This window comes from Denticeps clupeoides, chromosome 16 (assembly GCF_900700375.1).
Source record: "Denticeps clupeoides chromosome 16, fDenClu1.1, whole genome shotgun sequence".
NCBI classification, from domain to species: domain Eukaryota; kingdom Metazoa; phylum Chordata; class Actinopteri; order Clupeiformes; family Denticipitidae; genus Denticeps; species Denticeps clupeoides.
This window is the reverse complement of record NC_041722.1, coordinates 2,137,275-2,164,027: the sequence shown is the minus strand read 5'-3', so window position 1 is coordinate 2,164,027 and position 26,753 is coordinate 2,137,275. Positions and strand designations below refer to the sequence as shown.

Genomic DNA, 26,753 nt, shown 5'->3' with positions numbered 1-26,753 from the left:
TTGAAAACCCCTCCTTCACTCCTGCAGCCCAACCTCTGCTTTTAACCCATCAGCTTGGTGATCAGTGGGCAGTCATGAAAGGTGCCCAGGGAGTAATGTGTGGGGATGGTACACTGCTCAGTGGCACCTTGGTGGTTCGGGATTTGAACTGGCAACCTTTCGATTACAGGTCTGTTTCTTACCTGCTAGGCCACCACTGCCCTGTTATATAATTATATATTGGTGGGACCGGCCCCAAACCCAGTTCTTCGGCATCGAAATCCTGTGCATTACCTCCCGGTCTTACTGCTGATCTCTAGTTATTGTGACAAAATATTTCAATATGAAAATTCCCCCAGAAGGCTATTGGCTTATTAAGTCTTATAGAGTCTTCTATATTGGGTGGCACTTTCTCAGTCCAAGTTGTCAGAAAACAGCCGTTTAAAATTCATGGTAGACTTGGTATTTGGTGGTTCCTGGTTGGCTGTTGTTGCTCTTCTGACCTTGGCAAAGTGGCATAGTTAAGTACATATAGAGCATAGTGGTATAGTTAAGTACATATAGTTATGTACACTTGTATGTATAGTTACTTTAACTGATCTTAGAATGTGCAATTGTTTATTTTTTTGTCTCTAAGAGACCATTTTGACTTGTAAGATTGTATATCTTCATTGAGCTCCTTGGATCTTTCCAATTGTATGAATTTAAACTTCTGACCACATCTGTACATACACTACCAGTCAATAGTTTAGATGCACCTACTCTGTGGCAGTTATGGAGACTAAGATGGAGCCATTTTGAAGAATCCAACACAAGAAACAAATTTGGTATTTTTGTATAAGGAGAAAATGAAGTATGTTTGATGAATCTGTTTTTTCAGAGTTGCCTCTTTTTACCTTTATGTCTGCTTTGTTCACTATTGTCATCGTCAAAAGTCACTTGATGGGATGCTCATTAACAGGAGTAAAGTGTTTAGCATAAACCTTTAGGACTGTTGAAAGCCGTTCAACTTAAGGTGGGGAAAGGTGGTGGTGGATGTTACATAAAAAATGCAAGAGCCATAAATGTGTAGGTGAGTCCAAACTTTTGACTGTTACTGTATTTAACTGAAGGTCAATAATTTGAGATCTGAATGAAATGATCTGCCAAAAGAAATGATGTAGGAGGAACTGGTCTGCCATTATTGTTCAACCATGTGTTCTGAGAGCCTTGACGACCTCATGGCATTTTGGACCTCTGTTTCATGTCTCATTAAACCACATATTTGTTCTCATCACTGAGTGATGCCCCTATCAAATACCAATAATTCCTCAAAATTCTAAAAACTATTCTAAATGAATAAAAACATAATTCATGTACACATAGTAAAACTGTCATATTTAGTCTCAAACTTAAATGTTACAAATTCATACGCAAAGCAAGCGCACCAAGCAAGCAAGGTGCTTTTTGAGTGACTGTTTTTGTGTGTGTGTGTGTGTGTGTGTGTGTGTGTGTGTATGTGCATATGTGTGTGGGAGGGGAGGGGGGTTTGAAGTGATGTGAGAAAACACCCTAATGTCAGAATCATACGAATGGGATGACACTACTGACAACGACAAGCCCAGACACAGGGAGCTTTGCACGGCCGTTATGTTGGTGGGGGACAAGTGATTGGCCAGCTGACATCAGTGAGAAAGCCTGTGACATTTGTCACCCATAGCTTCTTTTCAGGAAGTGCCCTGACATCTTATAACATGAAGGGTAGGACTTAAGAGCAAGTCTCTTGTTTTAACTGTTATCATTGACTTAACCTTTGACCTGAGCTGGTAGGAGGGAGCTAAAGCACACTCAGGTGTGGACAGCAAGCCCAATTAATTTATTCACAACATCTAATAATGTAGTATTTTTAATTCTGCTAAAATAATGTAATTATATAGTTTTCAGTACACATTTTCAAGTACATATAACAATAAAGCTTGTTTTCAAAGTTTCAAAGTAATCAGTTTCTTCTAAACTTGCTAAATCTCACATAGAAGACCTTTAGCAAGGCCCTTGACTATACATGTCTTTATCAAAAGGGACCAAAAAAATTACAAATCTATGTAGTAGTATCTGGATCTGTATATAACGGAAATGTATAGTCTTTTTGACCCCTCTCTGATTTCTTACTTTTTTCCACAATTAAAGTTCATCAATTTCAGATCATCAAATGAATTATAAATACTGGTCAAAGGCAACAATACCTCCAAATGTGTTTTTTATTGTGGATTTTATTATTAAAGGAGAAAAATAATCCAATCCAAATCCTAACCTACATGTTTAATTTTTTGGAAGGTGTGAAGAAAAAAAACATAATTTAAAGAAAAAAACATCATACCAACAGAAAAATAAGGAGCTTTTCTGCTGCTCCAGGGCATTGAAGAGTCGGACCATTCTACTGTCTCCCAGAAAACACTGAAGGAGATTGTCTGACCATCTGTTTGTGACCTCAGGCTGAAACGAAACTTAGGTTCTGCAGCAGGTCAATGATCCAAAAAACACCAGCAAGTCCACCTCTGATTTTCTGAAGAAAAACAGAATGAAAATTTTTGAGTGACCTAGTCCTGACCCGAATTCTATTGAGATGCTGTGACATAGCCCTAAAAAGGCAATTAATGCTTGAAAACCTTCCAATGTGGCTGAACTGCAACATTTCTGCAAAGATGAATGGGCCAAAATTACAACAGCATTGTAAAAGACTAATTTCAAGTTTTTGCAAATGCTTGATTGTAGTTGTTGCTAATAAGGGTGGCCCAAACAGTTGTATGGTTTAGGGGGCAATCCCTTTGTCACACAGGACCATGTAGGTTTTGATTCTTTTTCTCCCTTTATAATAAAATCCTTCACTTAAAAACACATTTGTTGTTTACTTTGGTAAATCGTTTGCCTTTGATAAATCTTTTTTTTTCAAACATTTATTTGAGGAAATACTACAGAGCAGCACCATAAGAGATCCTCAAGCACATCTGGCCCACAACCACAGTACCCCTGATGCTATCCAGTAAAACAAAGAAACTTGATATTTCCATCAGAAAAAAACCCACACATTCCTCCCAATACACTTCGGGTGGCTAATGATCCACTGATGTACTGTGAAAGGGAACAAGAAAGTTACACTAATCCAAACAAAGGCCCTGAAACTGTACAAAGCCAATGTAAAAGGTGACCGTTGACATTTTTTGTCATTAAAGATTTTTGTAGCAGGATGGTTCAGAAGTTCAGAAGAAATACTGGTCAGGTTGTGGAGGGTCTTGAGACAGGCCACCCAAACATTTCATTTGGGGCCTGCTCTGCATAGCTTTTCTATGTGTTCTGTTTTCAGTCAACAGCGAATCAAGTCAAGAGTGAAATGTATCATGGGCGAACGAAGAACCCATCAAATTTGATTTCCCTTGGCTTTATAATCCTGTGTAAGAAGGCGGTTATACCAGAGCTGATGGTTACAAGCAGATGTAATAAGTGACCAGTTTTATTTTTTAAAAATGATATACTCTACTGGAGCTCCTCTCCTATACACAAGTTGGGAGATGAAGTGTCTTTTATTCAAAATATTTATTGAACAATATTTTACAGAAGTGGGTTCTGTGATATCAGAACAGACTGAGCTGAAGCTGCAAGACAGCAGAAAATATCTCACCACAACAGTAATTCTATGAGCCCGTCATGCAAATAAGAGCTATGGCTGTGTCTTCTCAGCAAAGCAGTGCATGGTCAACATTCCAGCTAAGTATAGCTTGGTTGGAAGCCATGGATCATAGAGAAAATATCGTAAGGCCATATTCATTCTGTAACACAGGTGAAGGAGGTTCAGTGATGACAAGGTGGAGGAGGCACAAGACACTGGTGCACTTGCCTCTCTGTCCTCCATTATTATTACCTCCATTATTCAGTTCAGACTGTAACATGTAATAACAAATTCCCCCCTCGAGCCCCATGTGCACCATGCTGAATTCAGGATTTTGTCTACAAAATGGCAGGTATATTTTGTCTTTGCTTTCGAACAAAATAAAGATAGAACTTGTGGACAAACTGTGCACAGAAAGGGTTGGTAGTAGCATAGTAGCTTCTGAGCTAGAAGACCATAAAGTCATAGGTTCGAACCCCACTTACTACCATTGTGGTCCTGTGCAAGACACTTAATCCAGGGGGTGTCACCTGATTGTAAGTCGCTCTGGATAAGGACGTCTGATAAATGCTGTGAATGAAGTAAGCATTGCTTTCTATGCATTATTGATCAAGTGATTGAACACATAACCAAAAACAGTGCTTTTCTTTTCCTACAGTATATCCTTCATATGGTCTAGAATTAGGTGGACAGTTACTGTGCCCTTTTGTCATGTAGTGTAATTAAGCAGGGTGTATCCCAGCAGGGGGGTGCAGGGTACATATGGGATCCCCATCCGACATCCCCTGCTGGGCCAGGGATCGGTCAGGCAGACAGCAAAGTGATGAATGTCACTGCGAGAACCACATGTCCCCATGTACCCGCTAGCATCATCCTGTCTGTCCAGTGCTCAGTGTACACTATGGTTTAGCCATCTACAGGGCACAGAACAAAACCTTCCTGCAGACCCCTGCTGTTTGTTGGCTTGTTTTGCTTCTTATAATGGTGGGAATCAAAAGAGTGAATTACAGCATGTCAGTGCTGAGGGTGAGACCTGCACCTCATTAACTCGTGTTGCCTCAGTGAGCAGGACTTTAGACTGGTAGACAATAAAACCGTACAGCACCTTTCTGGTTTGAGTGGAACTCATGTGCAGTTGAAATGTTTTTCTTGAATTTTGATAAGGGTCAAAGTAATACAAAGTAATACACAGGCCCACTGCAAAATCAAAAATGTAACATCTGAAATGAACCAAAAAACAATCAGATCCATAGGAGTGAATAAAAATGTGGAAATGTTTGAAATTAAATACAATACATATTTAGACTCCATGAAACTTCATCAAATACTCTGCAGGAAGGAAGTGTAACATATACCTATCTCCACACTCATGTGGAAATGGTATTAAGCTTTAAATTAATAGTTTTATGAAGCTCCAGAAAAAAAAAATATGTTTATGACTGCATCTTTCTGGAAGGTGGTAAAGTTAGGAAAATTAAAGAAACTATCATCTTGATAGAGTGAGCCAGGTCTGAAATCTATTTAGCAAATGCTTTTTATGATGGCAGTGGTGGCTGAGCTAAGGGACCAGCTGCATTCTGCAGGATACAGACTCTGTTGAGGGTGGTGGAGCGCCAATGAAAGCCAACATGGAGAGAAATGGTTTATTGAGACCATTTCTGCCTCCCCGCAGAAATAGTACCTAGGTCTGGGGCAATTATTCACACTCTCTCAGGTTGCCTTCGAGCCAGGTCTCAGTTTAATAGCTAAAAATTGATGGTGCAACAAGGGGATGGTTTTGTTGGACAACATTACATCTGATACATAATTCATTTTGCTTTCACAGTGTGTCACAAAATTCTGAAGACCATTTTTACAAGCGGCTTATATAGTTTATTAGGACTGGGTGTGGAGTTCATGGGGAAGAATTATCAAAAACACCACACCAAGCACACCATAGAAATGTTCACAGAGGATAAAATAATCAAATGCTCTAATATAACATAAGAAAAATAGTAATATACAGAATGGTAAAATTACATTTTTATATATTTTTTAAAAAAGGGTTTCATGAAGATTTATAAAGCTAAATCTTACATCTAATGAATCTTAATGAAAAAAAATTATTTTTTGTATTTGTTTACTGTATTATCATCTTATGATGCCTATGACCTTGTGGTGATCATTTTGAAAATGTGTTCACTTTCAGGAAGTCACACCACCACAAAGAATACAACCATTATTGACCTTGACCACAAGGTAGCTTGTATTAGGGCTGTAACAAATCCAACAATTCTCGCATCTTGATTTTGAAGTCAAATTTTATGTTTCCATATTCCATATTCCATATTCAAATAAAAGTACATGGAGCATGTATCATTCCACTACTGTTTGAAAATCCCCATGGTAATCCCATAATGATACTTACCATGGGGAATCATTAAATTTTTTCATATAACTGAGCCTGTATAAATACACAATCTGTTACCCACTGTCAGTGGTAAGGCAGCGGTGACCTAATGGTTAAGGAAGCAGCCCTGTAATCAGAAGGTTGCTGGTTCGAATCCCGATCCACCAAGGTGCCACTGAGCAAAGCACTGTCCCCACACACTGCTCCCTGGGCACCTTTCACCTTTCATGGCTGCTCACTAAGGGTGATGGTTAAAACCAGAGGACACATTTTGTTGTGTGCACCATGTGCTGTGCTGCAGTGTATCACAATGAAATCACTTCACTTTCACTTAAAATGGAGTTAACGATATTGTCATGACACCCATATTATCTTTACCAAAGTCTTGCTTCATTTAGGAAGCAGGCAGACACTCTTATTAGGTGCCTAATAAGAAGTGATAATACAACTGAAGTGAGTGGATAGATGAGCAGGAACAAAAGCCGTGGACAAATGGGCTTAGACGCAACAAACAGGAAGTGCCTATATTCCTGACGCGGAATCCAAGACCACTCCTTGGGACCGTACACCTTCCAGTTGGCAAAATATTCAAAGCTCCATCGAGGAGCTTGTGAATGGTAAACATTAGAGAGCCGTCCACCATGCGAGGCAGGGGAGGATGAGGAATGTGGGCAGTGGAAGGGACATGACAATGTCATGAAGGTGAGAGACATGAAACATAGGATTGAGGAAGAGACAGTTGGGTGCTTTAGATCTGGAAGGGCCCGATGTACCAGGGCCCCAACTTGGCCCCGGATGGAGACACACAATTGATCTCATGGATGGTACAGTAGGGCTGGTCGTCGGCGTCAGTTGGCCTGTCTCTTCATGGTCTCTACGGTGGGATTTAGGACCTGATCGACAAAGTTCCAAGTGTTTCTGAGCTGTCGCAGATAAAGGTTCATGGCTGGTACAGGTCCTTCTGCAAGGTCTGCAGGAAATCATATGGATTTGTGACCTGTGGATGTTACTAACGGGGAGAGACCTGTGGCTAAGGAAACGTGTTGATTTTTGGCCATGAGGAGATGCTTGGACCAGGTGGAAGGGCGTGCAGAGCAGTAACATCTTCTGTATTTTTCCATCTCTTGATTTATGCGTTCTGTCTGGTCGTTGGATTCAGGGTGATATCTGAGGTCAAGTTGCCCCCAGAACTGCCACCAGAACCTTGAGACGAACTGTGGTCCCTGATCCCTGATCTGACAGGAGGTTGGTGGGTGGGCCATGATGGTGTACTATTTCCTGTATGATGAATTCAGCCATTTGGGTGGCAGTGGGACAACCTGGTAGGGTCGCCTTGGTGAAGCCCAGTGACAAAATCCAGGTATATATGGGACAAGTGATGGTGTGGTCGGGGCAATGGCAGGAGAAGGCCACCGGAAGGTTAGCTGAATTAGTTCCTGTGTTCTGTGTGTCCAGGATGTCCTTCCAGGGAGTTGTGGTGGCCCCTTTGGAGGATTTGAGGACAGAGTGTTGTGGGGACATTTGTTCGGTTAGGAGGGGTGTTAGTATGAGGTGGGACCAGGGAGTGGCCAGCGATGACATCTTGGAGCAGGGTCCACTGAACGGGGGCCAGAATGTAGGTGGCAGGGATGATGGGGTCAGGACTGTTCTGTTTTGTTACGTGTACTAGCAGGAGATGGCATCGGCCTTGGTATTATGGGAGCCTGGCCGATATGATAGCGTGTAGTCAGAACATGAGAAGAACAACGCCCACCTTACTTGTCAGGGATTCAGCCGGATGTACGCCAAAGTAATATGGTCATTACTGCATATAATGGATACACAGCCACTCCAGCCAGTGGCGCCACTCCTCCAATACTAGTTTGATGGCTAACAGTTCATGGTTGCCTAAATGATAGTTGCGTTTGGCCGGGCTGAGACTCTGTTACGTCCTTTAGGCCGTAGAATGGCTTGGAGTGCTCTGTGTTGTGCGTGTTTCTCTTTTAGGCTGTCTGCTGGGTGGAGACCAATTCCCTCGTCAACTGGCAGCCAATCAACGCACAGGACAGAGATCTACTTAAGGACCATTCCAGCCACCATTCAGGGCTCATTGTTGTGGAGCCGGAGGAGGAGGAAGTGAGAGGAGAGTTTTGGAGTTGGAGTTTTGGAGTGTGGTAGAGTTACAGATAAGCATTTGTTGTGTGTTAGTGATTAGTGTGGTTAGTTGTGGCTTTGTTGTGTATTTGTATTGTCTCTCCTTTCATGGTGTGTTGTCCTCCTGGGAATTGTTGTTGTATATAGCACTTTAGGTTGGTTGGTTGTTCACTACTCACTGTAAATAAAAGCACAATATTTCACTTGGGCCTGGTATCTGTGTCTTACCACCGCACACATTCCCCTCGTTTGTTGTCATGTTTCCTGACCCCTAGACAGGGATGTGACAGATGCTGGGAGAAAAATGGTAGTGGAAATGGAGGAATAGCTGATCATTCTCCAGAGTGTCCAGAGATCTACAACATGACATAATCGTCATACCGGTAGTTTAGAAAGTTCGAGACCATAACTCTTGTATTTGAAAACATCATGAGACCATGCAGAAAATGTATGGGCTGCATCGTGATGCATCGATATTGAGGCATTGATAAGAATAATCAAATCGAATTTGTGAAACCAGTAAAGGTTCACACCTCTACCCTCCACAATAATAAAAAGGCCCTGTTTTACTTGGGGTGTGAGTGGGCCAGCACCAGGCTATCCATGTCTCTCATCATAGGGGACAGATTTTTCCCTCAGAGTGTACATGTTCTGTCTTATGAGGTCAGTGCCAATAAAGGCATTGGCATGCAGCCCATTGTAAGTACAAGGCCGGCTGGATGGCGCCTTCTATACTTAAATACAATATTTAATCTTTCATGGTGAAGCTGAGGACAATGTATGTGTTCTTTAAATACACAACCAGGACATGCGATAGTTGTCATAAAAAATTGACATTATCTACCATGATATGTGCTTTTAAAGATTACACGATAAAAAAGAACAATGCACACCTCAACAGTCATGCTAAGTGCACCTTAATACTAATGTAACTGGAACTTAGAGGTGTGGAATAGTTTAAAATTGGTGGGTGGTAGTAGCCTAGTGGGTAACACACTGGCCTATGAACCAGAAGACCAAATCCCACTTACTACCATTGAGTCCCTGAGCAGGACACTTAACCCTAAGTTGCTCCTGGGGGGGACTGTCCCTGTAACTACTGATTGTAAGTCTCTCTGCATAAGGGTGTCTGACAAATCCCGTAATTGTAAATGTAAAATGTTTAGGTCATTCACCAAGAAGAGCCATACATCCCATATAATATCACATATATACTTATTATGTTTATCAATTGCAGGTTTTTTTTTTTTTTTATGCTGTACACAGTTAACATAAATGGGGCCACAACTCAAATTCTTGAAAAATGCTTGGAAAAAAAACACATGGGTTTTGCTTTTTTGGCAATTTATTATTATTATGTTTTGGCTATTTTTTTCTTTCTTATCCTATATTAAACAGGAATTTGGGTCTTGTTCATGGACTTAATTACAATGTTCACATTAATAATCAACAGGGTAGTAACATAATTATTTCATAATTATTTCATAATTATCATAATGAATTCAGTAAAATACTTCCAATAACACAGATTCTTTTCATCAAAACATGACGTTGTTCTGGAGCAGTTTAGCACTCAAAATTAATTTTTTCCTAGAAGGAAATGGGTGTTCACAAAAACCCAACAAATCACATATGCATACAAGGCTCCATGAACAGAGGTTATACGGTTTCATATTTGATTTAAAAAGTCAAGACAACACTTCTTACATGCCTCTCATTTTTAATCTATTAGCATACATCAGACAGTTGTACTGTAAAGCACAGAAACAGAAAAGTATGCTCTAATGAGGCTTTAAGATGGTCCATGGCTCCTGGGAGTGTGTCCTCAACTCAACAGCCCTGAGGCCAAGTCCAAACCCCTCCTCTAATGAAATACCAGAAGACTGAGATCTTACAACCTAACCTCTACAGCTACCAGCTTTGATTCGTTACTTTACTCTATGCAGCATGGTAGACATTATCCTTGCTTTAAAGGGTTTGGGAGCATCAGGGTTGCATTGATCTTTCATGGGACAGTTTTATGTTCTGAGATGATTGTTACGATAGTTGTGAAGAGTAGATCTATTCAATATGTTTTGTCAGAGTTGTGGAGTGTTGCGCCTGTCAGCTCACTTAAAGAGCCATTCATCACTGTTATTGTCTTCATGGTGGCATTCACACCAACATCAAATGGCATGCCCCTGAAGTGTCACTATTTACTCAGCATTCAGAACTAGGACTTCTGATTATTTAAGCCATTTGCACATGCCAAAAAATGTTGCAAACAGACCACCCGGAGCTGAAGACTAACACCACCCAAGAATGTACCTGCCAAAGCTCAGACGCCTCCACATTACTGACTGGAGCTGAATTTGACCCAGTCGTGGCGTCCCCAATCGTGCTTTGACACCTGCTATAGCCATGGTGGGCTGGGCAGGGGATAGTAGGCAATGGGCCTGGTTCTGGGTGGGTGTTCTCCATGCTTCATGTTTGCGGCACCTTGTGCCCTATGAAAACGTATTATCACAATGTCCATACACATTCTCAAAATGGTAAAAGTGCTCTTATTCCGATGTAAATCTATCACTAAAATGCATTATCAGAAGCATAATCATTCAAACTGAGGCAATAGTCTGGGTGGAGATAATAGTGGGCTGCTAAAAGACTAGCAGGTCAGACCTGGGTCGATGCAGAAAGTACAATGTTAACTGTGCAGTCCTCAAGTGGAATGTGCTGTTGACTGATGTTTGGCCCATTTGGATTGACTTCATGTTAGCTTGTGGTGTGTTTAGTGATGGTGTAAGGGTGTAGAGACCACACAGGAAGGGGAACAGTAGGTCTGAGAGGCTTTAAGCTTTGCCCTGATGAGACTCTCAGCCAATGAGCCAATACCTCACCACCAATCGCCAAATGGGACTGAGAAATTAATATGATTCAAACGGCAAGATAATTACTATTGGCACTGTGACTCTCTTTTGAAAATTGCCCTAATTTCCTAATTCATTGTATTCAGAGGCCATATACAGTACAGGGCAAAAGTTTGGACACACCTTCTCATAACTTCACGTGTTCATTCACAGTATTGATGCCTTCAGTGAGAATCTACCAATGTAAATGGTCATGAAAATAAAGAAAACACATTGAATGAGAAGGTGTGTCTAAACTTTTGGCCTGTACTGTATGTCATATATGCCACACGCATGTGTCGTGGGTGGCCTGCCAAGAGGTGTCACTGCCTCTGGTTTTGCAAACTGAAACTTAACACTGTTGGATGGGGGCAGGGGACTCTTATGGTACCATAGAACATATTTTACCTGGAACTCAAGAGATTCAGGATATGATACATAAGACAACTGAGAAAAATGGCATCAAATCAAATGATGAGACTGAAGAAACACAAGGTGCCCAATGAAAACTGGAGATCTTCAGATGAAAATTTGCTGCTAACAACTCTTCCTAATGCTGCTTATTTTCTCTTCTAATTTTTCTGCAGAAACCTGTGTCTCTGTGGTGTCTCAAAACAAACTTTTTGCAAACTTTTACAGTAATTGTTTCTGAAATCAACTTATGATAATGTATAATACAAGTATAATGCATGTGTCAGTTTCAGCACAGTTCTAGGCAATATGTTACATATGCAAACCAATTTTCAGAAAAGCATTTATGCCTGGAAAAAACAAAAGTACATAAAATGGATTTCTTATGAAAACTGAACATGAGCACATTTTCATGGACATTTGGGCTGAAGTGTGGCTTTTGGAGGGTGTGTCATCGGGGATTTGGTGGCGTTGGGCCTGTAGACAGACTGGTGTCCCAGGCTGCTGTCCCCCAATACCCATGACAAGAGAAATGTCTCAGCTGTGCCATGGCTGAAATGTAATCTGTGTCACTGCATGGTACTTGTGTTGTGAGGTTGGGGGACTGGACTGGTCTCCTGTGGGTTGTGCTCTGCAGCAGGTGTGAGGCGAAGCTCCCAGGCTGTTGGCTGCATTCTCTACACTCTCTCTCTCTCTCTCTCTCTCTCTCTCTGTGTGTGTTTGTGTAAAATTAGAAATAAATATTTTTTAATTAAATAAATGATTATTTCATTTAAACAAAAATGTTTTCATTTCCCCAAATTAGCATCTATTTCTGATTATGAATATGCAGGTATACATCTGTAACAAACTGCATTTTGTTGTCACATTGACTTGATAAATTTCAGTTTTTATGTACTATTTAAATTTCCTGGTAACCAGTAATTTTCCTGTTTCAATACCACTAAATAAACATAGTACATAATAATAAATACATAATAAAAAATTTAACCCCGTTATTAAAAATAAATAAATCACAGATCCTAAATTTGTGAATATTTTGTATGTCCTAAATAATATCTAACGTGGATCTGAGCAGAGACTGGCATGGGTCTTTTAATTAGACATTTCCCGCGATTATAATAACATATTTATATGATAGTAATGATTTGATTGTGTGAACTATGCAAATTCCTCCAGGTCACCTGTCACTGTTGTGAGCTCGGTGGTAGAAATTCTTAATATTTTTGTGTTCATCTTATAGTAGCCCTGACTACAACAAGATCAGTAATAATGATAATAACAAGGGTCATTGTTATTGATAATAATATAAATATAGTGCTATAAAAATAATAATTTCTTCTTTTACTTCGAATAATAAACATGTTATTAATATTAATATTATCGAGTGCAGCTCTAGCATGCCTTGATTTTAACAATATTAAATTTAAGCGTCAATACTTATATTCGCCATGTATTAGCGTTCGTTTAAATTCTGATTTAGTTTAATTCTACAATAATTTTGTGAGACTTTTGGACTAGCAACAACGAATTAAAAATAATTTGATTTCACAATGTTATTTTCTCATCCTGGTGCTCACAGAAACCTACGATACAGCGCCCTCTACTGTGTCACTTCCTGTGTCATATAAAACTTCTCTTTTCCAAAGAACCAAGAAGAATGAACTATATTCTGTATGAATGTGGTTTATTAGGCAAACTAAAGGTTGCAGTGAATTAGAAATGAATTGGGAAATATATATATATATATATATATATTATGTGTATGAAAAAGGAAATGCAAATATTGTTTTATTTTTCTTGCTTAGTTTCTGACCATTATGTAAAAAAAAACAAAAAAAAAAAACACGTGGGATCTTAAAACCACGTGGGAATTACTATTTTGTTTTTATTTTATTTCTTTAACAAAGTTTTTGCATATATTTCGTTTAAACTGAAACGAATTAACATTTCTAATGTTCACACTATATCACATTATATATATTTTCTTTTTTATAAAAATGGTCACGCCCCTCTGTGGAAGCTTTTCCGCCATTGGCCAGTTGTGTGGAGGGTCCGCACTGCAGCATGCCCACCACCGGCAGGTCAGTATAAGTGCAGTTCCGAGCTCCCGGACAGTTGAAGGGCTTTCTCCTCTCCGCCCTGTGACGCATGCGCGCTACTGCCGATGAAAGCGGTCACAGCCGAGTACAAGCAGAGGAAACCAGCGGCATGGATTTGGATATCGGCTTCCCCATCACCTCCGCTGACTTTTATGACGACCCCTGCTTCAACTCCACCGACATGCAGTTCTTCGAGGACCTGGACCCCAGGCTGGTGCAGGTGAGTCTGCTGAAGCCGGACGAGCAGCACCAGAACGAAGACGAGCACATCCGGGCACCAAGCGGGCACCACCAGGCTGGCAGGTGTCTGCTGTGGGCATGCAAAGCCTGCAAAAGAAAGACCACGAACGCGGACCGCAGGAAAGCCGCGACCATGCGGGAGCGCAGGCGACTCGGCAAAGTCAACGACGCGTTCGAGACCCTCAAAAGATGCACGTCAACCAACCCCAACCAGAGGCTGCCCAAGGTGGAGATCCTGAGGAACGCCATCAGCTACATCGAGTCTCTGCAGGCCCTGCTCCGCGCCGGACAAGAGGAGAACTTCTACCCGGTCCTGGACCACTACAGCGGCGATTCGGACGCGTCCAGCCCCAGGTCCAGCTGCTCCGACGGCATGGTGAGGATCTAACTTCACCCAGACAGCTAACCTCACCCAACTAACTTCACCCACACAACTAACGTGCACATCTGCTCCGGGTTCTGTAGGTGGACTTCAGCGGGCCACCGTGCGCTCCAACCAGAAGAAGCAACTTCAGCGGAAACTTCTTCAACCAGACGCCAAATGGTGAGTGTGACCAACAACGTGACAACGTTCACACTGACACGACGATCCATAAACCAAGCGAACTATCTGTCTGTCTGTGCAAGTAAAACAGTGGTCGTCATTGTGAAACACTGCAGCGCAGCACACGGTGACAAAAGCATGTGTCCCCTGCATTTAACCATCACCCTCGGTGAGCAGTGGGCGGCCGTGGAAGGCGCCCGGGGAGCAGTGTGTGGGGACGGTGGCACCTCAGGTTCACCCCGCTGTTAGGAGGAGGTGACGGGGCTTCACGGTCTGAATTTCACGCCGCACGTTTTATTCCCAGATTCCAGCAACAAAAGCTCGGTCATTTCCAGCCTGGACTGTCTGTCCAGCATCGTGGAGAGAATCACGACAGACACGGGCTCCTGTCCCGCAGTGCACGACGTGTCCGAGGGCAGCCCGTCTCCCCCGCAGGACGCATCCACGCTGGCCGAACCGGCCCCGCCCACCACTCCAGCCCACCCGGACCCCCAACCGACCTTCCAGACGCTGTGAGGAAACGAACGTTGCTGGAAATAGCTGATCATCAGAACTCAACCAGCAGGCTGCAGACGGTTCGACTGGGTGCCACGGTCACGATGGCGAGATGATTGTCACGATTTCAGATGACAGATGGCAGCAGCAGCAGCAGACGTGCCGGGTTCGGGTTCCTGGTCGTATGCTGGTGTACAGCAGGGAATAGGAATGTCGGCGTGAACGAGGAACTCGGGAATGATGGAGCAAAGGGAATTCTTCCTCACGATGAGTGGAAAACGAGGACCATTTTTGTACAAATGTGTGAATAGTTGCGCTGCTGAAAAGCCAAAGAAATTTATTTAATGCCGCTTCTGATTGCTGGGATATTATACTTTATATTTATAATAAATTGAATCAATTTCACAATTTCAATAAATATTTATACTCATGAAACCATGTTATTTTTAACTGTGTGATTGGAATGGAAACGAAAGACGAATTTGTAACGTGAGGTTCGTTAAGAAAGGAGATTTAATTTAAACCGGGATCAGAGATGAATGGAGAAAATAATATAATATAATTAATCAAGTTCATAATACTATTACTTTGTTTGTATTCGTTTTTTTTACTCCGAATATCATTTATTTATTGAGGTATTTATTTCGTCTTATTCAGCCTCGTGACGTTTCATGCATCACCAGGCCATAAAAACTCAAAATGCAATGAAGATAAATTCTTAAAATGAACAGCTCTAACTTCTCAGCAACGGTGTGTTTATTTTTTATAATAAACTGTGTGATTATTATAATTTACATTAAATTTACATTTACGGCATTTGGCAGACGCCCTTATCCAGAGCGACTTAGAACGTGCTTTCAAGTTACCATCGATGAAGAGATCAATTCCGGTTCACTAGGACCCCCAACTATGAATATATCTATTTTATCGCTGATTCTGGTTGAAACGTTTATGCAATCATTATTTACATATATGACTATTTTTTTCATATCCTTGGCTGAGATGATATAAATATAAAGAGTCCGCGCACAGTAAGATGACAACAGACCATGCTGAAGGGTGAAACTTTATTTACAAAAAAGCCCCATGAGAACCTAACAGCAGTCCAGCGAGGGGGCGGAGCGACGATGCCCGCTGTCTCCCTGCAGGCCTGGGCGGCTTCGGACCCGCAGGCGGGGGCTCTACTTCCGGCGGCGGGCGGCGGCTCCCTTCTTGCTGCTGCAGGCGGCGAGAGCGGAAACGCGCCAGTGAGAGACCGGGACGCGCCACACGGGCGCCACCTGCTGTCAGGCCGCGGCGCAGCAGGCACTTCAAACTGCTTGCCCCTTTTTTTTTTTTTTTTTTTTTGCATGGGATCATTATTAACTAAATTCATATCCTACTGAGAGCTGTGGACTCTGAGTGGACACATAGAGTGAAATGAAAGACACTTCAAAGTTCATGCAGCAACTCCATGCAGGACTTACCATAATGTTTTAGATGAACTGTTATTTAAGGATCGTCAGTTATAAAAACATTATGGATAATGTGGTCTGAATTATACCAGCACTTAAGGACAAAGAAAATGATGTATAAAATATCATTCATTTATACAAATTACTTTAACTTGAATGATTGGATCATGTTTTTTCCCAATACATACAAAATACATGTAAAAAAAAAAAAAAAGAATAAAGAAACCCTAATATTCTTTGTCCTTAAAAGGAAACATGGACAATACAGCAGAGCGCAGTTTCCTGTCATGCTGCCACTACATGTATGCTAGCATACAGTACAGAAGTGGTAGTGTACAGGAAGCAATGGAAATAAATTAAGTACCTTGGAGTCGCCGCGCTGTGACTTGTCACTCAGTCCTGCTGTACTTAGTGCATGGCTCGGTGGCGATTGGGGACATTCAGACCGCAGGGTTAAAGCTTTAGCGGGTGTAGTGAGTTTGGTACTAAACAAAAATGTCCTCCTATTGACTTACCTCTCCCAGAAAGGACTCTGTAGGCAACCGCCACTTTAGGACATTTTTGTTCATTCTTAGTCCATGTGACGAATGCAACGCGGTATATCTGAGGTGGTGTGAAAGCCAGGCTGAGTAGTGCTAGTTCTACTCAGAATGAGATTAGGGTGGAGTGATGACAAATGCACTTCTCAGGTGGGGCAGAAGGTGCATGAGTCTACCATGCTGCCGACAGAGGGGGTTGGAGCCGTTTTACTTACTGCTTCTGCAGCTCGTCAATGCGGTTTCTGAGAGAGATGACCTGAAAACAACACATCAGTGCATTTATACGAGGACACAGCACGTGCGAAGCCACGCCCCTCACCTGTATTGCAGCAAATTTTCCTCTGATGGGAACTGAGCTGAAGACCCAGAGCCAAACACACACACCAGCACATATCCGTGATGATTTACTGCCCGAGGGTCACCGTTCTCACATTTTCTGCATGTTTTCCAGCCCAAAAAGCAGCACATCGAAGCATGAAGCTTTCTTCTTGTCTGCTAAGACCAATGAAGGACCTTCTCTTCCAGATATTCCCACTTACCTGACGAGGTAAAAGGTTGTCTGCACCACCTGTTTTTCCCCAAATGTTCTAAGCAGCCTGCTTCTACGCAGCCTTGTCACTCTGCATTGAACCTGTGACCAGACGCTGTCTCCATGTCCGTGGCCTTCCCATGAGTTTCCCATGCAGACAGACCCATGCGTTCTGACCCAGACTCAACCCTGTGCCTTAGGCTGCTCAGCCACTGACAGTTTTACTTACAATTTACTCAGCTCCTCCACTCTCTTACGTAGTGTTGTAACCTGGGGATCAAAGCACAGCTACATTCAAATCTGCACGAGGAGCTCCGCTAAACAGTGGTGGGTCTCACTGAGGACCATGGGATTTTGGATCTCTGGAAATCTATACAAGCCATTCTAGAACTGTAGATTTTATTGGAATTCTATAAATTAAAATTTTTTAATTGTATTCTGGTGTAGGTGTGTAATAATGAACTGAATCCTTTTACAGTGCCTGTCCAAAGAAAAAAGTAATTACTCACTGTAATGTGTGTTTGGACTGCTTTTTGTTATTGTCATCATGGAGTATGCCCGTGACATCAGGGAAGAAGGTTTTCTTAAGGCTATACAGCGGTTTATTCCCAATCCCTTGAGTTCCCATCACACCATGTGTGTGGAAATGCTCCAACAGTCTCTTCCGATGTTTTCTTTGATTGGCCAATAATTTGCCAATGTTTTGACCCTTCTTAAATATTTCCACAACCAGAAGATATGTCTTCTGACATGGTTGTGTAAGAAATGAAGTGCCTCACTGCATCAGTTTCGGGTTAAAAAAACTGGTTGTTACCTGAAACATACTGTAATCATACATGCAATAATCATCCAATGGGAGCCTCTTGCTTATTTGCTGTGTAAATCCAGGTGGTGATGTTATTTTGCAGTCTCCACAGGTCCAGATGTTATTTTGGAATCTCGAGAGCATGTAGTTAAAATGGATGTAGCTACTCACTCCTATGCCACTAGAGGATTTAATAAATGTTAAAAAGAACAGGATGAGGCAGGGGTAGCTGCATTCTGAAACATGACTGCTAGATGATGCTTACGGCACCTTTCTTTCTTTGTAATCCTTTCCAGAAAGGATCATGTATCTGTATGAATCAGGACAATGATGATTTGATCCTTCAGCTTTTTAGTTTCCGTTGTGGTAACATTTCCCCTTCATCTATTTCACATTTAAAACAGGTGAGTCCTGACCAGTTCCACACCTATTTCCATGCTGAAATGTTTGAGAATGAATATGTGGACACAGCAAGAGTGCACTAAAGACTGTAGATGAGAGGTAATGGTTTCATGTCTGATGGCCACAGGAACAATATGAACAATATTATAAGCACACATCACATCATACATACTAACATAACTATGGAAAGAAGAAGTCTTCCATACGACCAAACTCATCAGTTCACAACATTAAAAACAGAGTGCAGAAGAATAAAAGCAGACCAGGAGGACCTGACCTGACCTGACCTGACCCGACCCACTCACCTCATACTTCTGCCTTTTCAGCTTCTCAATGTGGTCAAACTTCTCAGACTCCAGGGTGAACATCCACTCCCAGAGTTCCTTGGCCTTCTCCCTAATTTAGAAAAAAAAGAGACAGATGAGACTAATGCACACGAAAACTTGAGACCGACCGACTTCCCCAACAATTCACATGTCTGACATCTTCTCAGGTGATGGAATGTTACATTCAGACTAAATTTATGACCTTCCCTGCTATGTGAAGAACTCACTTCAGCTTGTCCTCATTCAGATGGTCAATGTTTAGAGCCTTGCGTCTGTCAGCCAGGATCTTCTTCTTCTTTTCTCTCTCTGTCTGTTTCTTTCCTCTCTTCTGGTCAGCCTGTAGGCATCAGTAAATGTCAGTACCTTATGAATGCATATTGCTAAATTGAAAAAATGAACAATTGTCTGTCATCATTGTCACCTGGATCCCAACTGAATTGTGTTTCTGGTGATTCAAAAATGTATAGCTAAACCAGTAAAACAAACCTGCCAGATGGAGCATCCACTATTCAGCTCATAATTTTTTAGGAAGACTAATTTTTTGCACATTGTAGATTCATACATTCCAAGCATGATTGGAAATAAAATAAAGATATAGTTTCAACCATTTGTTAATAAAATGAATTAACTGTGAAAGATTGCCAGCCCAGTGTTCAGTTTTCAGGGAATGATGGTTCCCCCTACAATCTGTATCTGACCTTCTGCAAGTGGCTGCTGTAGGAGGAGCCCATGCTAGTGAGAGCAGACTTCTTCTTGGCATCTTCATCTGCCTTCTTCTTGGCATCTGCCTCCTCCTTCCTCATCCTCTCCTCCTGTAATGGGACAGCGTTTTCGTTAACACTGAGTATGATGTATAGAAGTGAGTGAACTGAGCCGAAGAACGCATACCTCACGCCTCGCCTGACGCTCCTTGTCCTTCTCAGCACGGACCCTCTGCTGCTCTGCCCTCTCAGCTCTGCGTTTCTCCTGTAGACACACACACAAATGCACATGCAAAGAACAAAAATGTTGACCCGAGTTCCTGCTAAAAACAGCAAGAACCATGCGAGATGTCAGGCCTTACGATTCTTTCTTTGAGAGCAATCAGCTCCTCTTCTTCCTTCTTCCTGTGCTCAAAGTGAGCATCAATCAGGGCCTGCAGCTCTATAAGGTCCTTATTCTGACGTTTCTTCTGGATGTCCTGTGAGAAATGGATGCACTTCCATTGTCAACTGCAGCCTTTGTTGGCTGCTTCTAGAATGTCTGAAAGTAGACGATGGCTGATAACTTACATCAAAGTCCACTTTTTCACCATCAGGGATTTTGGGAGCACTGGGCCTGGAAACGTTTAAGCCACATGTCAGCTAAACACAACGCTGTTGTCTGATTTACAGAGGAAGTGTGAAAATGTGGATCATTGCATATTCCTCTACTTTTTCAATAACCGCATTCAATACTTACTTGAACTTTGGCTTCTCCTCTGTTCCATATTGAAAGAAACAGTGGGGGGAGAAGGACATGTTACAGTGTTAGACTTCCACATCATTGTAAAAGAGGTCAGGCAACAACCAAAGGGGATTACGTTAATCATCACAAGAATGGACAGTTATTTCAGGTTACAGTTCAATGCTAGAGTTGCCGTTTTGTATAATTTTCTTTAAACCGAAAGTAAACCACTTTAAAGTCTTACTTTCAATTGTGTCAGGTTAAAAGAGTTAGTGGGGAAAAATATTAATGTGCACATGAAACATCTAAAAAGAAAACACAAGCACTGAGAAGGTGCTCATCAGTAAATGAGTAAAAGACCTTTTTTTTGGTATCTGTACGAATCTTTGTAAAAGCACCATTGTTTAAGTTACATTTAGTGACGTGACTCAGATTTACTGTTAAATACATATGCAGTACACGCTAGTGAGTGTTTCAGAACTTTGTGGGTTGTTCACTGTGTTAGCTCTTTGACTCGACCCCCACACCCCAAGAGAAACCGAGAGAAAAATACAAGCATAAGCATCAGCAAATTGCACAAAGTTTCCTTGCAGGAAAATACAAACTACCATCTTGTTCTCCCTCCTCCACTGGTTTTTGGCATATCATGCAAAGAGAAAGAAGCAAAGCAAACATGAACAGTGAGGTCACTGCAGTGGTTAAAGGCAGAATGTGAGCATTTAATATTCTTTCACCCTTTTTCCATGTCGATACATCATCACTTGATGCTTATATGTGTGTGAACTGCTTTTTTTTTTTTTATCACGGTCCAGTGTTCCTGTCTTCCTGTGCTAGGTGTACACCATGCTGTCTCGGTGGACACCATAGCTGGATTGGACGGAGGTTGGGTGGGTGATACATGACCTTTTCTGTACCTTCTCCTCTAATTATTAGACCTGCAGAGCTACAGCCCCTCAAAAAAATGCATGAAAAAAATGTTGTCAACATACCTTCCTCTTCATAGGTCTCTGCATGCAGCAAGCGTCCAAAGCAAGAGCAAAATAGAGAACATTAGCATCACAAACATGGCCTCAAAAACAGCCACTGCAAAAAAAAAAAAAAGATGCTGCACTAAGCGTAGTACCCATTTCTGCTGTCTGCTGGACATGACCTTTTCTCGAGCACCTAATCCTCAACGCTAAATGCTAAAACAACTGCAGAAGCACAAGAGGCAGTCCATTTCATGATTCATCACCTTGCCAAAAACTCTGGCCGAAGATAACATTTCTTAACATGTTCTTCATAAAAATTCTAAAGGGACAAAAAAGGCACCTACAACAAGAACCGTCATCACATGTTAACATGTATGAAGTTACATGTTAAAAATTTGGTGTGACCAGATTACGCTTCTTGTACAATGTGGTCAAAAGAAAACTTTTCTGTAAAATATACAGATACTTTCTTTGTCCCTTTGATGTCTGGTACACTCTGCCAAAGATGGAGGTGCTAATACCCTCCAACCTTTAAGCAGGATGCATGCAGTGCATCTGAATTATGGCTTGATGCTGCTGTCAGACTGTTACAAGGACAACAGAGTCACACCACAGACGCACCACAGTAACTCCCAATGTCGTTAGAAGCAGGGGGAGGAAGCGAGAAGGGTTTAGCTGAGGGGCATTTGCCACAAATGTCTAGTAGGCTGTGATGAAGTTCACCATATTAGTACTGTATCTCTGGAAAGTTCCTAATGCCTTCTAAGCTCCTACTTTGCATGTAATGGAAGCATTTGGTGACTGACAAGCTGCTGAAAGCACTCTTCGGAAGTGTTTTTATACTGAGAAACACAAAACTCACTCTACAGAGATTATCTCCATGTCTTCTTCATAATGGACAGTTATGAAGAGGAGGTACCTCCAGTAACTGTTAAAGATTTCGGGGGGTTGAGACTAGTTGACAGCAAGTTCATCAGTTAAGTTTTCTAAATGAGTCAGTCTACATATTAATTGTGTTTTTGAGATTAAATTTAGGGTAAGGATGAATGAATACCCATGCCACATACCTTCCTGCACCTCTGGTTCTGGCTCAGGCTCTGGCTCTACCTGAGGTTCTGGTTCAGGCTCTGGCTCAGGTTCTGGTTCTACCACAGGCTCTGGAGCCGCCTCAGGGGCTACTTCTACCTCCACTACCTCTTCGGCTATAGCCACGCAGCATGCAGCAAGCAACCAGGGAGAGGAAGGTTTATCATTATCATTATTGTTATTGGAATGCCAAGGAGATACATGGGCATTAGATTAAAGGATAAATTTGGTGCAAGGAAATGGAGAGGAAGAGAAAACACCCCAGGAGTAAATATGAGAGATTAAAAAAGAGATTTTGAAGATAAGACAGAGGACAAGATTAGAAAAAGAAAACAGACAGCTCTGCTGAAAATAAAAAGTCCAGCTGGCAGTGACAGTGAAGAAAGTAGAGAGAAGAACAAACATGTAGATTAGATGGTGAACGGCAATATCTACCAGAGATACCTGGACTTAGAGAGCTACCTACTGCATGCCAGAATAAACAACATGACTTCTCTCGATGCCCAAATACAGTTGTTTGAGTTTTAGAAATTCATCCAGTAAGTCATTCATGTGTCACCCTTAATTAGTTTGTGTTTGACAGACAATTTTTTAGTGCAAGATAAAAACTCTTCAGCATTAAAAGCATGTATTGTAATAAGCTGGTTTTATTGTCTGCAAAATGCGTTTGGGTTGTGTTTGGCAGTTCAGACCATCATCACCAACAACTGGTTAGTGCCTCTGGGTCAGTGTGCCCTACAAGTCTATAGGGTTGGTTTAATTGGAATGCCATTCTTCACTGAATGAAGGCCAATCCCATCAAATCAATAAAAGCAATGTTAAATAGGAGGTGATTCTGAGTCCCATTCTATTTCAAGTTATAGCAGCCCTTTTATAACAGCAAGGGGTTAGTGCTTTAGAAAGCTGACCTATGTCTAAAACACAGGCAATCGTCAAACACATTTCAAATTAAGGGTGGGAAAGGTTGTAAAATTAGTATAAGGAGGCATTGAGATCAGATCTAATTATCTGTATTTCTTTTTACCTTCCCCATCGACATCTTCATTTTCCGAAAAGAAAAGCAGTAAAGGAATACAATTACAATTTGTCTCCTGCTTGGCAGGGATACTGGAAATAAACTAAAGGCTACAACATAGCTGTATAGAGAATCATGCTGGCCATACATATGCTGTCTTCCAAAACCGACTATGAAACATCTACAGTATGCAAAAATTTGCACTTAAATATATAAAACATACAGTCAGCTTTGGAGGACAGTATGGTAGCAGAGCTTTTCAGGACAATTACAGGACAAGGATGTGAATAATATTTGGTGTCAAGAAATTAAATAAATTGTCAATAATCTATACTATTCACAACCTGTGGCCTGTGACTGAACTTGTCAGTTCATTCATAAACATAGAATTGCTGGGCTAGGTCTACTGCCAATGTTGCAACAGCAGATGGCAACATGGCATACAATCTTCCTGAAGGCAATTCAAATAAAAAATGTTCCATACAAGAGGTATTTTACATACTGAGACAATGAAAGTGTCAAAGAGAAGTGAAATTTGACCAAGTTTTAGTTGCATTTCCTCCTCTCCACCACCAGAGGGAAGTACAGTACAAAAATGATTTGATTATAACAACAACAAAAATAACAATAACATATGCATTTGTTTGAAACATTATTATTATTTGTAGAATAATATAAAATAATAGGATGTCATTAAAATCTCCAACTTACCCTCAACCGCACTGGTAAAAATAAATTAAAGAAATAAAAATTCACAATTAGAATTTTTAAAAACATGCCATAAAAAAATTATTAAATTCAGACAAAGACATTGTAAAGATAGCTTCTTAAAAAAATAAGAAATACATTCTGAGGGATAGATTTTTATGTCTGTTAAATATGGACTAGAAGTTTGGACTAAGAGTAAGAAATAAAATATGGTGACCCTTTAAATTTGTGTAAAATTCTGGTTCACCATCATTTTAAACTAAAAATTGACAGCTGCTGACCACTACATTGACCATTATAACTTCTTTACTTACACTTCCTCTGTGTCAGACATGATGACAGTAGAATTTACACCTGAAAAAATAAAATAATATTGTGAGATCATTAGTAAACAGGCCCTGCACCCATTAGGTGAGTGCCCATAAACAATGAAATCAATCTGTCCTTCCAAACTCAAAGTCAAGGTACAGGTCAAAAGTAAGGTCAAAAAAGGCCACAATGTTCCATAGCTTAAGTCATACCTACTTGCACTTCAGAAAAGTTTTAACCTCAGTAATTTCAATTCAGCCTTACACAAGAAACAAATAACACTACACTACACTACAAACACAGCATTCATTGTTTTATATGGAACATTTTCTGTATTAGACAGGCTGAGATCTCCAAGCCAGTGTGTGAGCAATGAGGCACAGCTGTGGATGTCTTTAAGGATCAGCCCTGTATTGGATTTCACGGCATCAGCGAAGACGCCTTGCATCCAAATAGCTGCCATATTTCCCCATAACTCTGCCTTATGGGGCTGTGACAGAGACGGTTATAATTGGAAACTTTTAATTGTATTTTTTTCAGGCCTCTATCCAAAAATAATGTAGACATATGGCTCTATTTAGATTACACTGTCTACAGAGATTCTCAGTGTATATATACGCATGGGCATGGATGTAATATACTGTTGGTCTGTGTGACATGGAACCTGTGGCAGACCAGTACATTGTTGGTCTTTTGGAGTCAAATCAGAGGTTGTCTAATTGCCAGTACTGACACCAACACCAGTCTGCAAAAAGTTTTTTAAACCTTAACTTGAAATCCGTGTCCTTCAGATATGTATGAGAAAACTTAACAAACAACTCCATATTCCTAAAGCATAAATATCCAGTCATAGCCCAGCTTCCTAACTTTCCATCACTTCACATAATGTTCCCATCCCAGTCCCATTCATTCAGACAGGCAGACTTTGAGGTCGTCTGAGCCAAGTAACAGTTGCTAGTCATGCTTTCATCACACCAAATTAGAAAAAGATAGACATCACCCCCAGGTTTGGATGGAATACCAAGGTTTCCCCCCACTCTCTCCTTCTTACCTCAAGAAAGCTGCAAGAAGTGAGCGTCCCGGTGGCGGAGACTGGCTGTAAGGTTCTGCAAACTTCTCACAGCGAATAAGTCCTTGTGTTATACTGATACTTGATCTTCCAAGGAGTCTTATTGGCTGCGAGTTCGAACGAGGCTGGCTGCTCAAGCCTGTGGGTACTGAATAAGGAGATGGATGGGATGTAGGAGGTTTCAAGTTTAAGAAGCCGAGATTGGCCAGCTGCTATATTTGTTGCAATACAAGGCAAGCAGAAATGAGCCCAAATGGGAGTGGACATGCTAGTATGTCCACAGTAGCAAACCAAAAGAACCAAAAATGAGCTGTACCTTCATAAAAAGCTATTTGGGCATCTAAAACTTGGTCTTAATCACTTGAACGTTTCATTAGGTGAATGAAATGTTCAATTTAATAATGAAAACATTTTAACCATGGATTTATACAGTTACTAATTTGGTTTAACAACAGTAATGTCAAGTTATGTAAAAGTACTGGAAACAAGAACTCAAAATCTTCGCCAGTGTTTCAGAACCCAGGAACCAACTTACAATTTACCCTAAAAATACAGAACATGTAAATGAAATAGTGAAAAGTATATGAAACCTCAGATAGACACTAGTCTTCACTAGTACTATTTTTGACTTATCAGCCTGAGCTGTAGTATATCCACATAAATAATGTGGATAAATAATATAGTTGTGCATTTTATGTATGTTGATTCCAATGGAATTGCATAAAATTATGAACACTTTTTCTTTCGTTGAGATTGTTAATTTTCTGTTTATGGCTGGTGGAGAATGTTGATGAATTTCACGTTACCCTGGCAATGAAGAAGTTATCAGTCAAAGATTACTCTGTATTGCTCAACAATGTCTTGGACCATAAGGGGTAAATGTATTTGGGCTTTTGCTTTCACACTATTGCACTCAATTATTACTATTGTATTCAATTTCCTCTATTATACCCTATTGTTTCGATTGCTCGTCAGGTTGGTCCTCAAAACGGATGACTATAGGTGAGTAAAGATAAACCTCAGTTTATTGTTCAAGCAACACATTAAACATGACCACTGCCACTCCCTATCCTGCTGTATGTTGTGTTAATTTTGGCAGGACTGTGCACTTCCAATCAGTGAGATCCCCGCACTCAAGACACTCCCCCTAAAGCGGCACTGAGCAAATAGCTGGGGAAGCCCTTCAGACAAGAAGTGGGAGCAATAAAAGTCTGACTGATGGCACCAGGAACACAGCCCTACTTTGACTAATATGGGGTGTGTGTGTGTGTGTGTGTGTGTGTGTGCAGCACAG

General features: G+C 41.2%; 2 protein-coding genes across 9 annotated transcripts; one reads left to right on the top strand and one right to left on the bottom strand.

The window, feature by feature from the left end:
* Window positions 1–13,540: 13,540 nt before the first annotated feature.
* On the top strand, window positions 13,541–15,256 carry LOC114766445 (myoblast determination protein 1 homolog 1-like). The gene is made up of 3 exons (XM_028957251.1): window positions 13,541–14,158; window positions 14,248–14,326; window positions 14,631–15,256. Exons 1-3 carry the CDS (start codon window positions 13,592–13,594, stop codon window positions 14,840–14,842), a joined length of 858 nt encoding a protein of 285 aa, XP_028813084.1. The 5' UTR covers window positions 13,541–13,591; the 3' UTR covers window positions 14,843–15,256.
* Window positions 15,257–15,869: 613 nt separating this feature from the next.
* On the bottom strand, window positions 15,870–25,546 carry tnnt3b (troponin T type 3b (skeletal, fast)). 8 transcript variants are annotated; one of them, XM_028957244.1, is made up of 16 exons: window positions 25,442–25,522; window positions 24,396–24,435; window positions 24,085–24,095; window positions 23,383–23,397; window positions 22,340–22,474; window positions 21,291–21,308; window positions 20,910–20,930; window positions 20,317–20,335; window positions 20,148–20,193; window positions 19,940–20,056; window positions 19,765–19,842; window positions 19,575–19,688; window positions 19,104–19,213; window positions 18,856–18,946; window positions 17,030–17,070; window positions 15,870–16,039 (listed from the first exon to the last, which is right to left on the bottom strand). In XM_028957244.1, the coding sequence occupies exons 2-16, from the start codon at window positions 24,413–24,415 to the stop codon at window positions 16,003–16,005; spliced, it is 873 nt and encodes a 290-aa protein (XP_028813077.1). In that variant the 5' UTR covers window positions 24,416–24,435; window positions 25,442–25,522; the 3' UTR covers window positions 15,870–16,002. The 8 variants fall into 8 exon arrangements, with proteins under 8 accessions (XP_028813077.1, XP_028813076.1, XP_028813078.1 ...); XM_028957243.1 differs by lacking the exon at window positions 17,030–17,070 and adding an exon at window positions 17,573–17,613 and having other exon boundaries at window positions 25,442–25,521; XM_028957245.1 differs by lacking the exons at window positions 17,030–17,070; window positions 23,383–23,397 and adding an exon at window positions 17,573–17,613 and having other exon boundaries at window positions 25,442–25,546.
* Window positions 25,547–26,753: the final 1,207 nt, after the last annotated feature.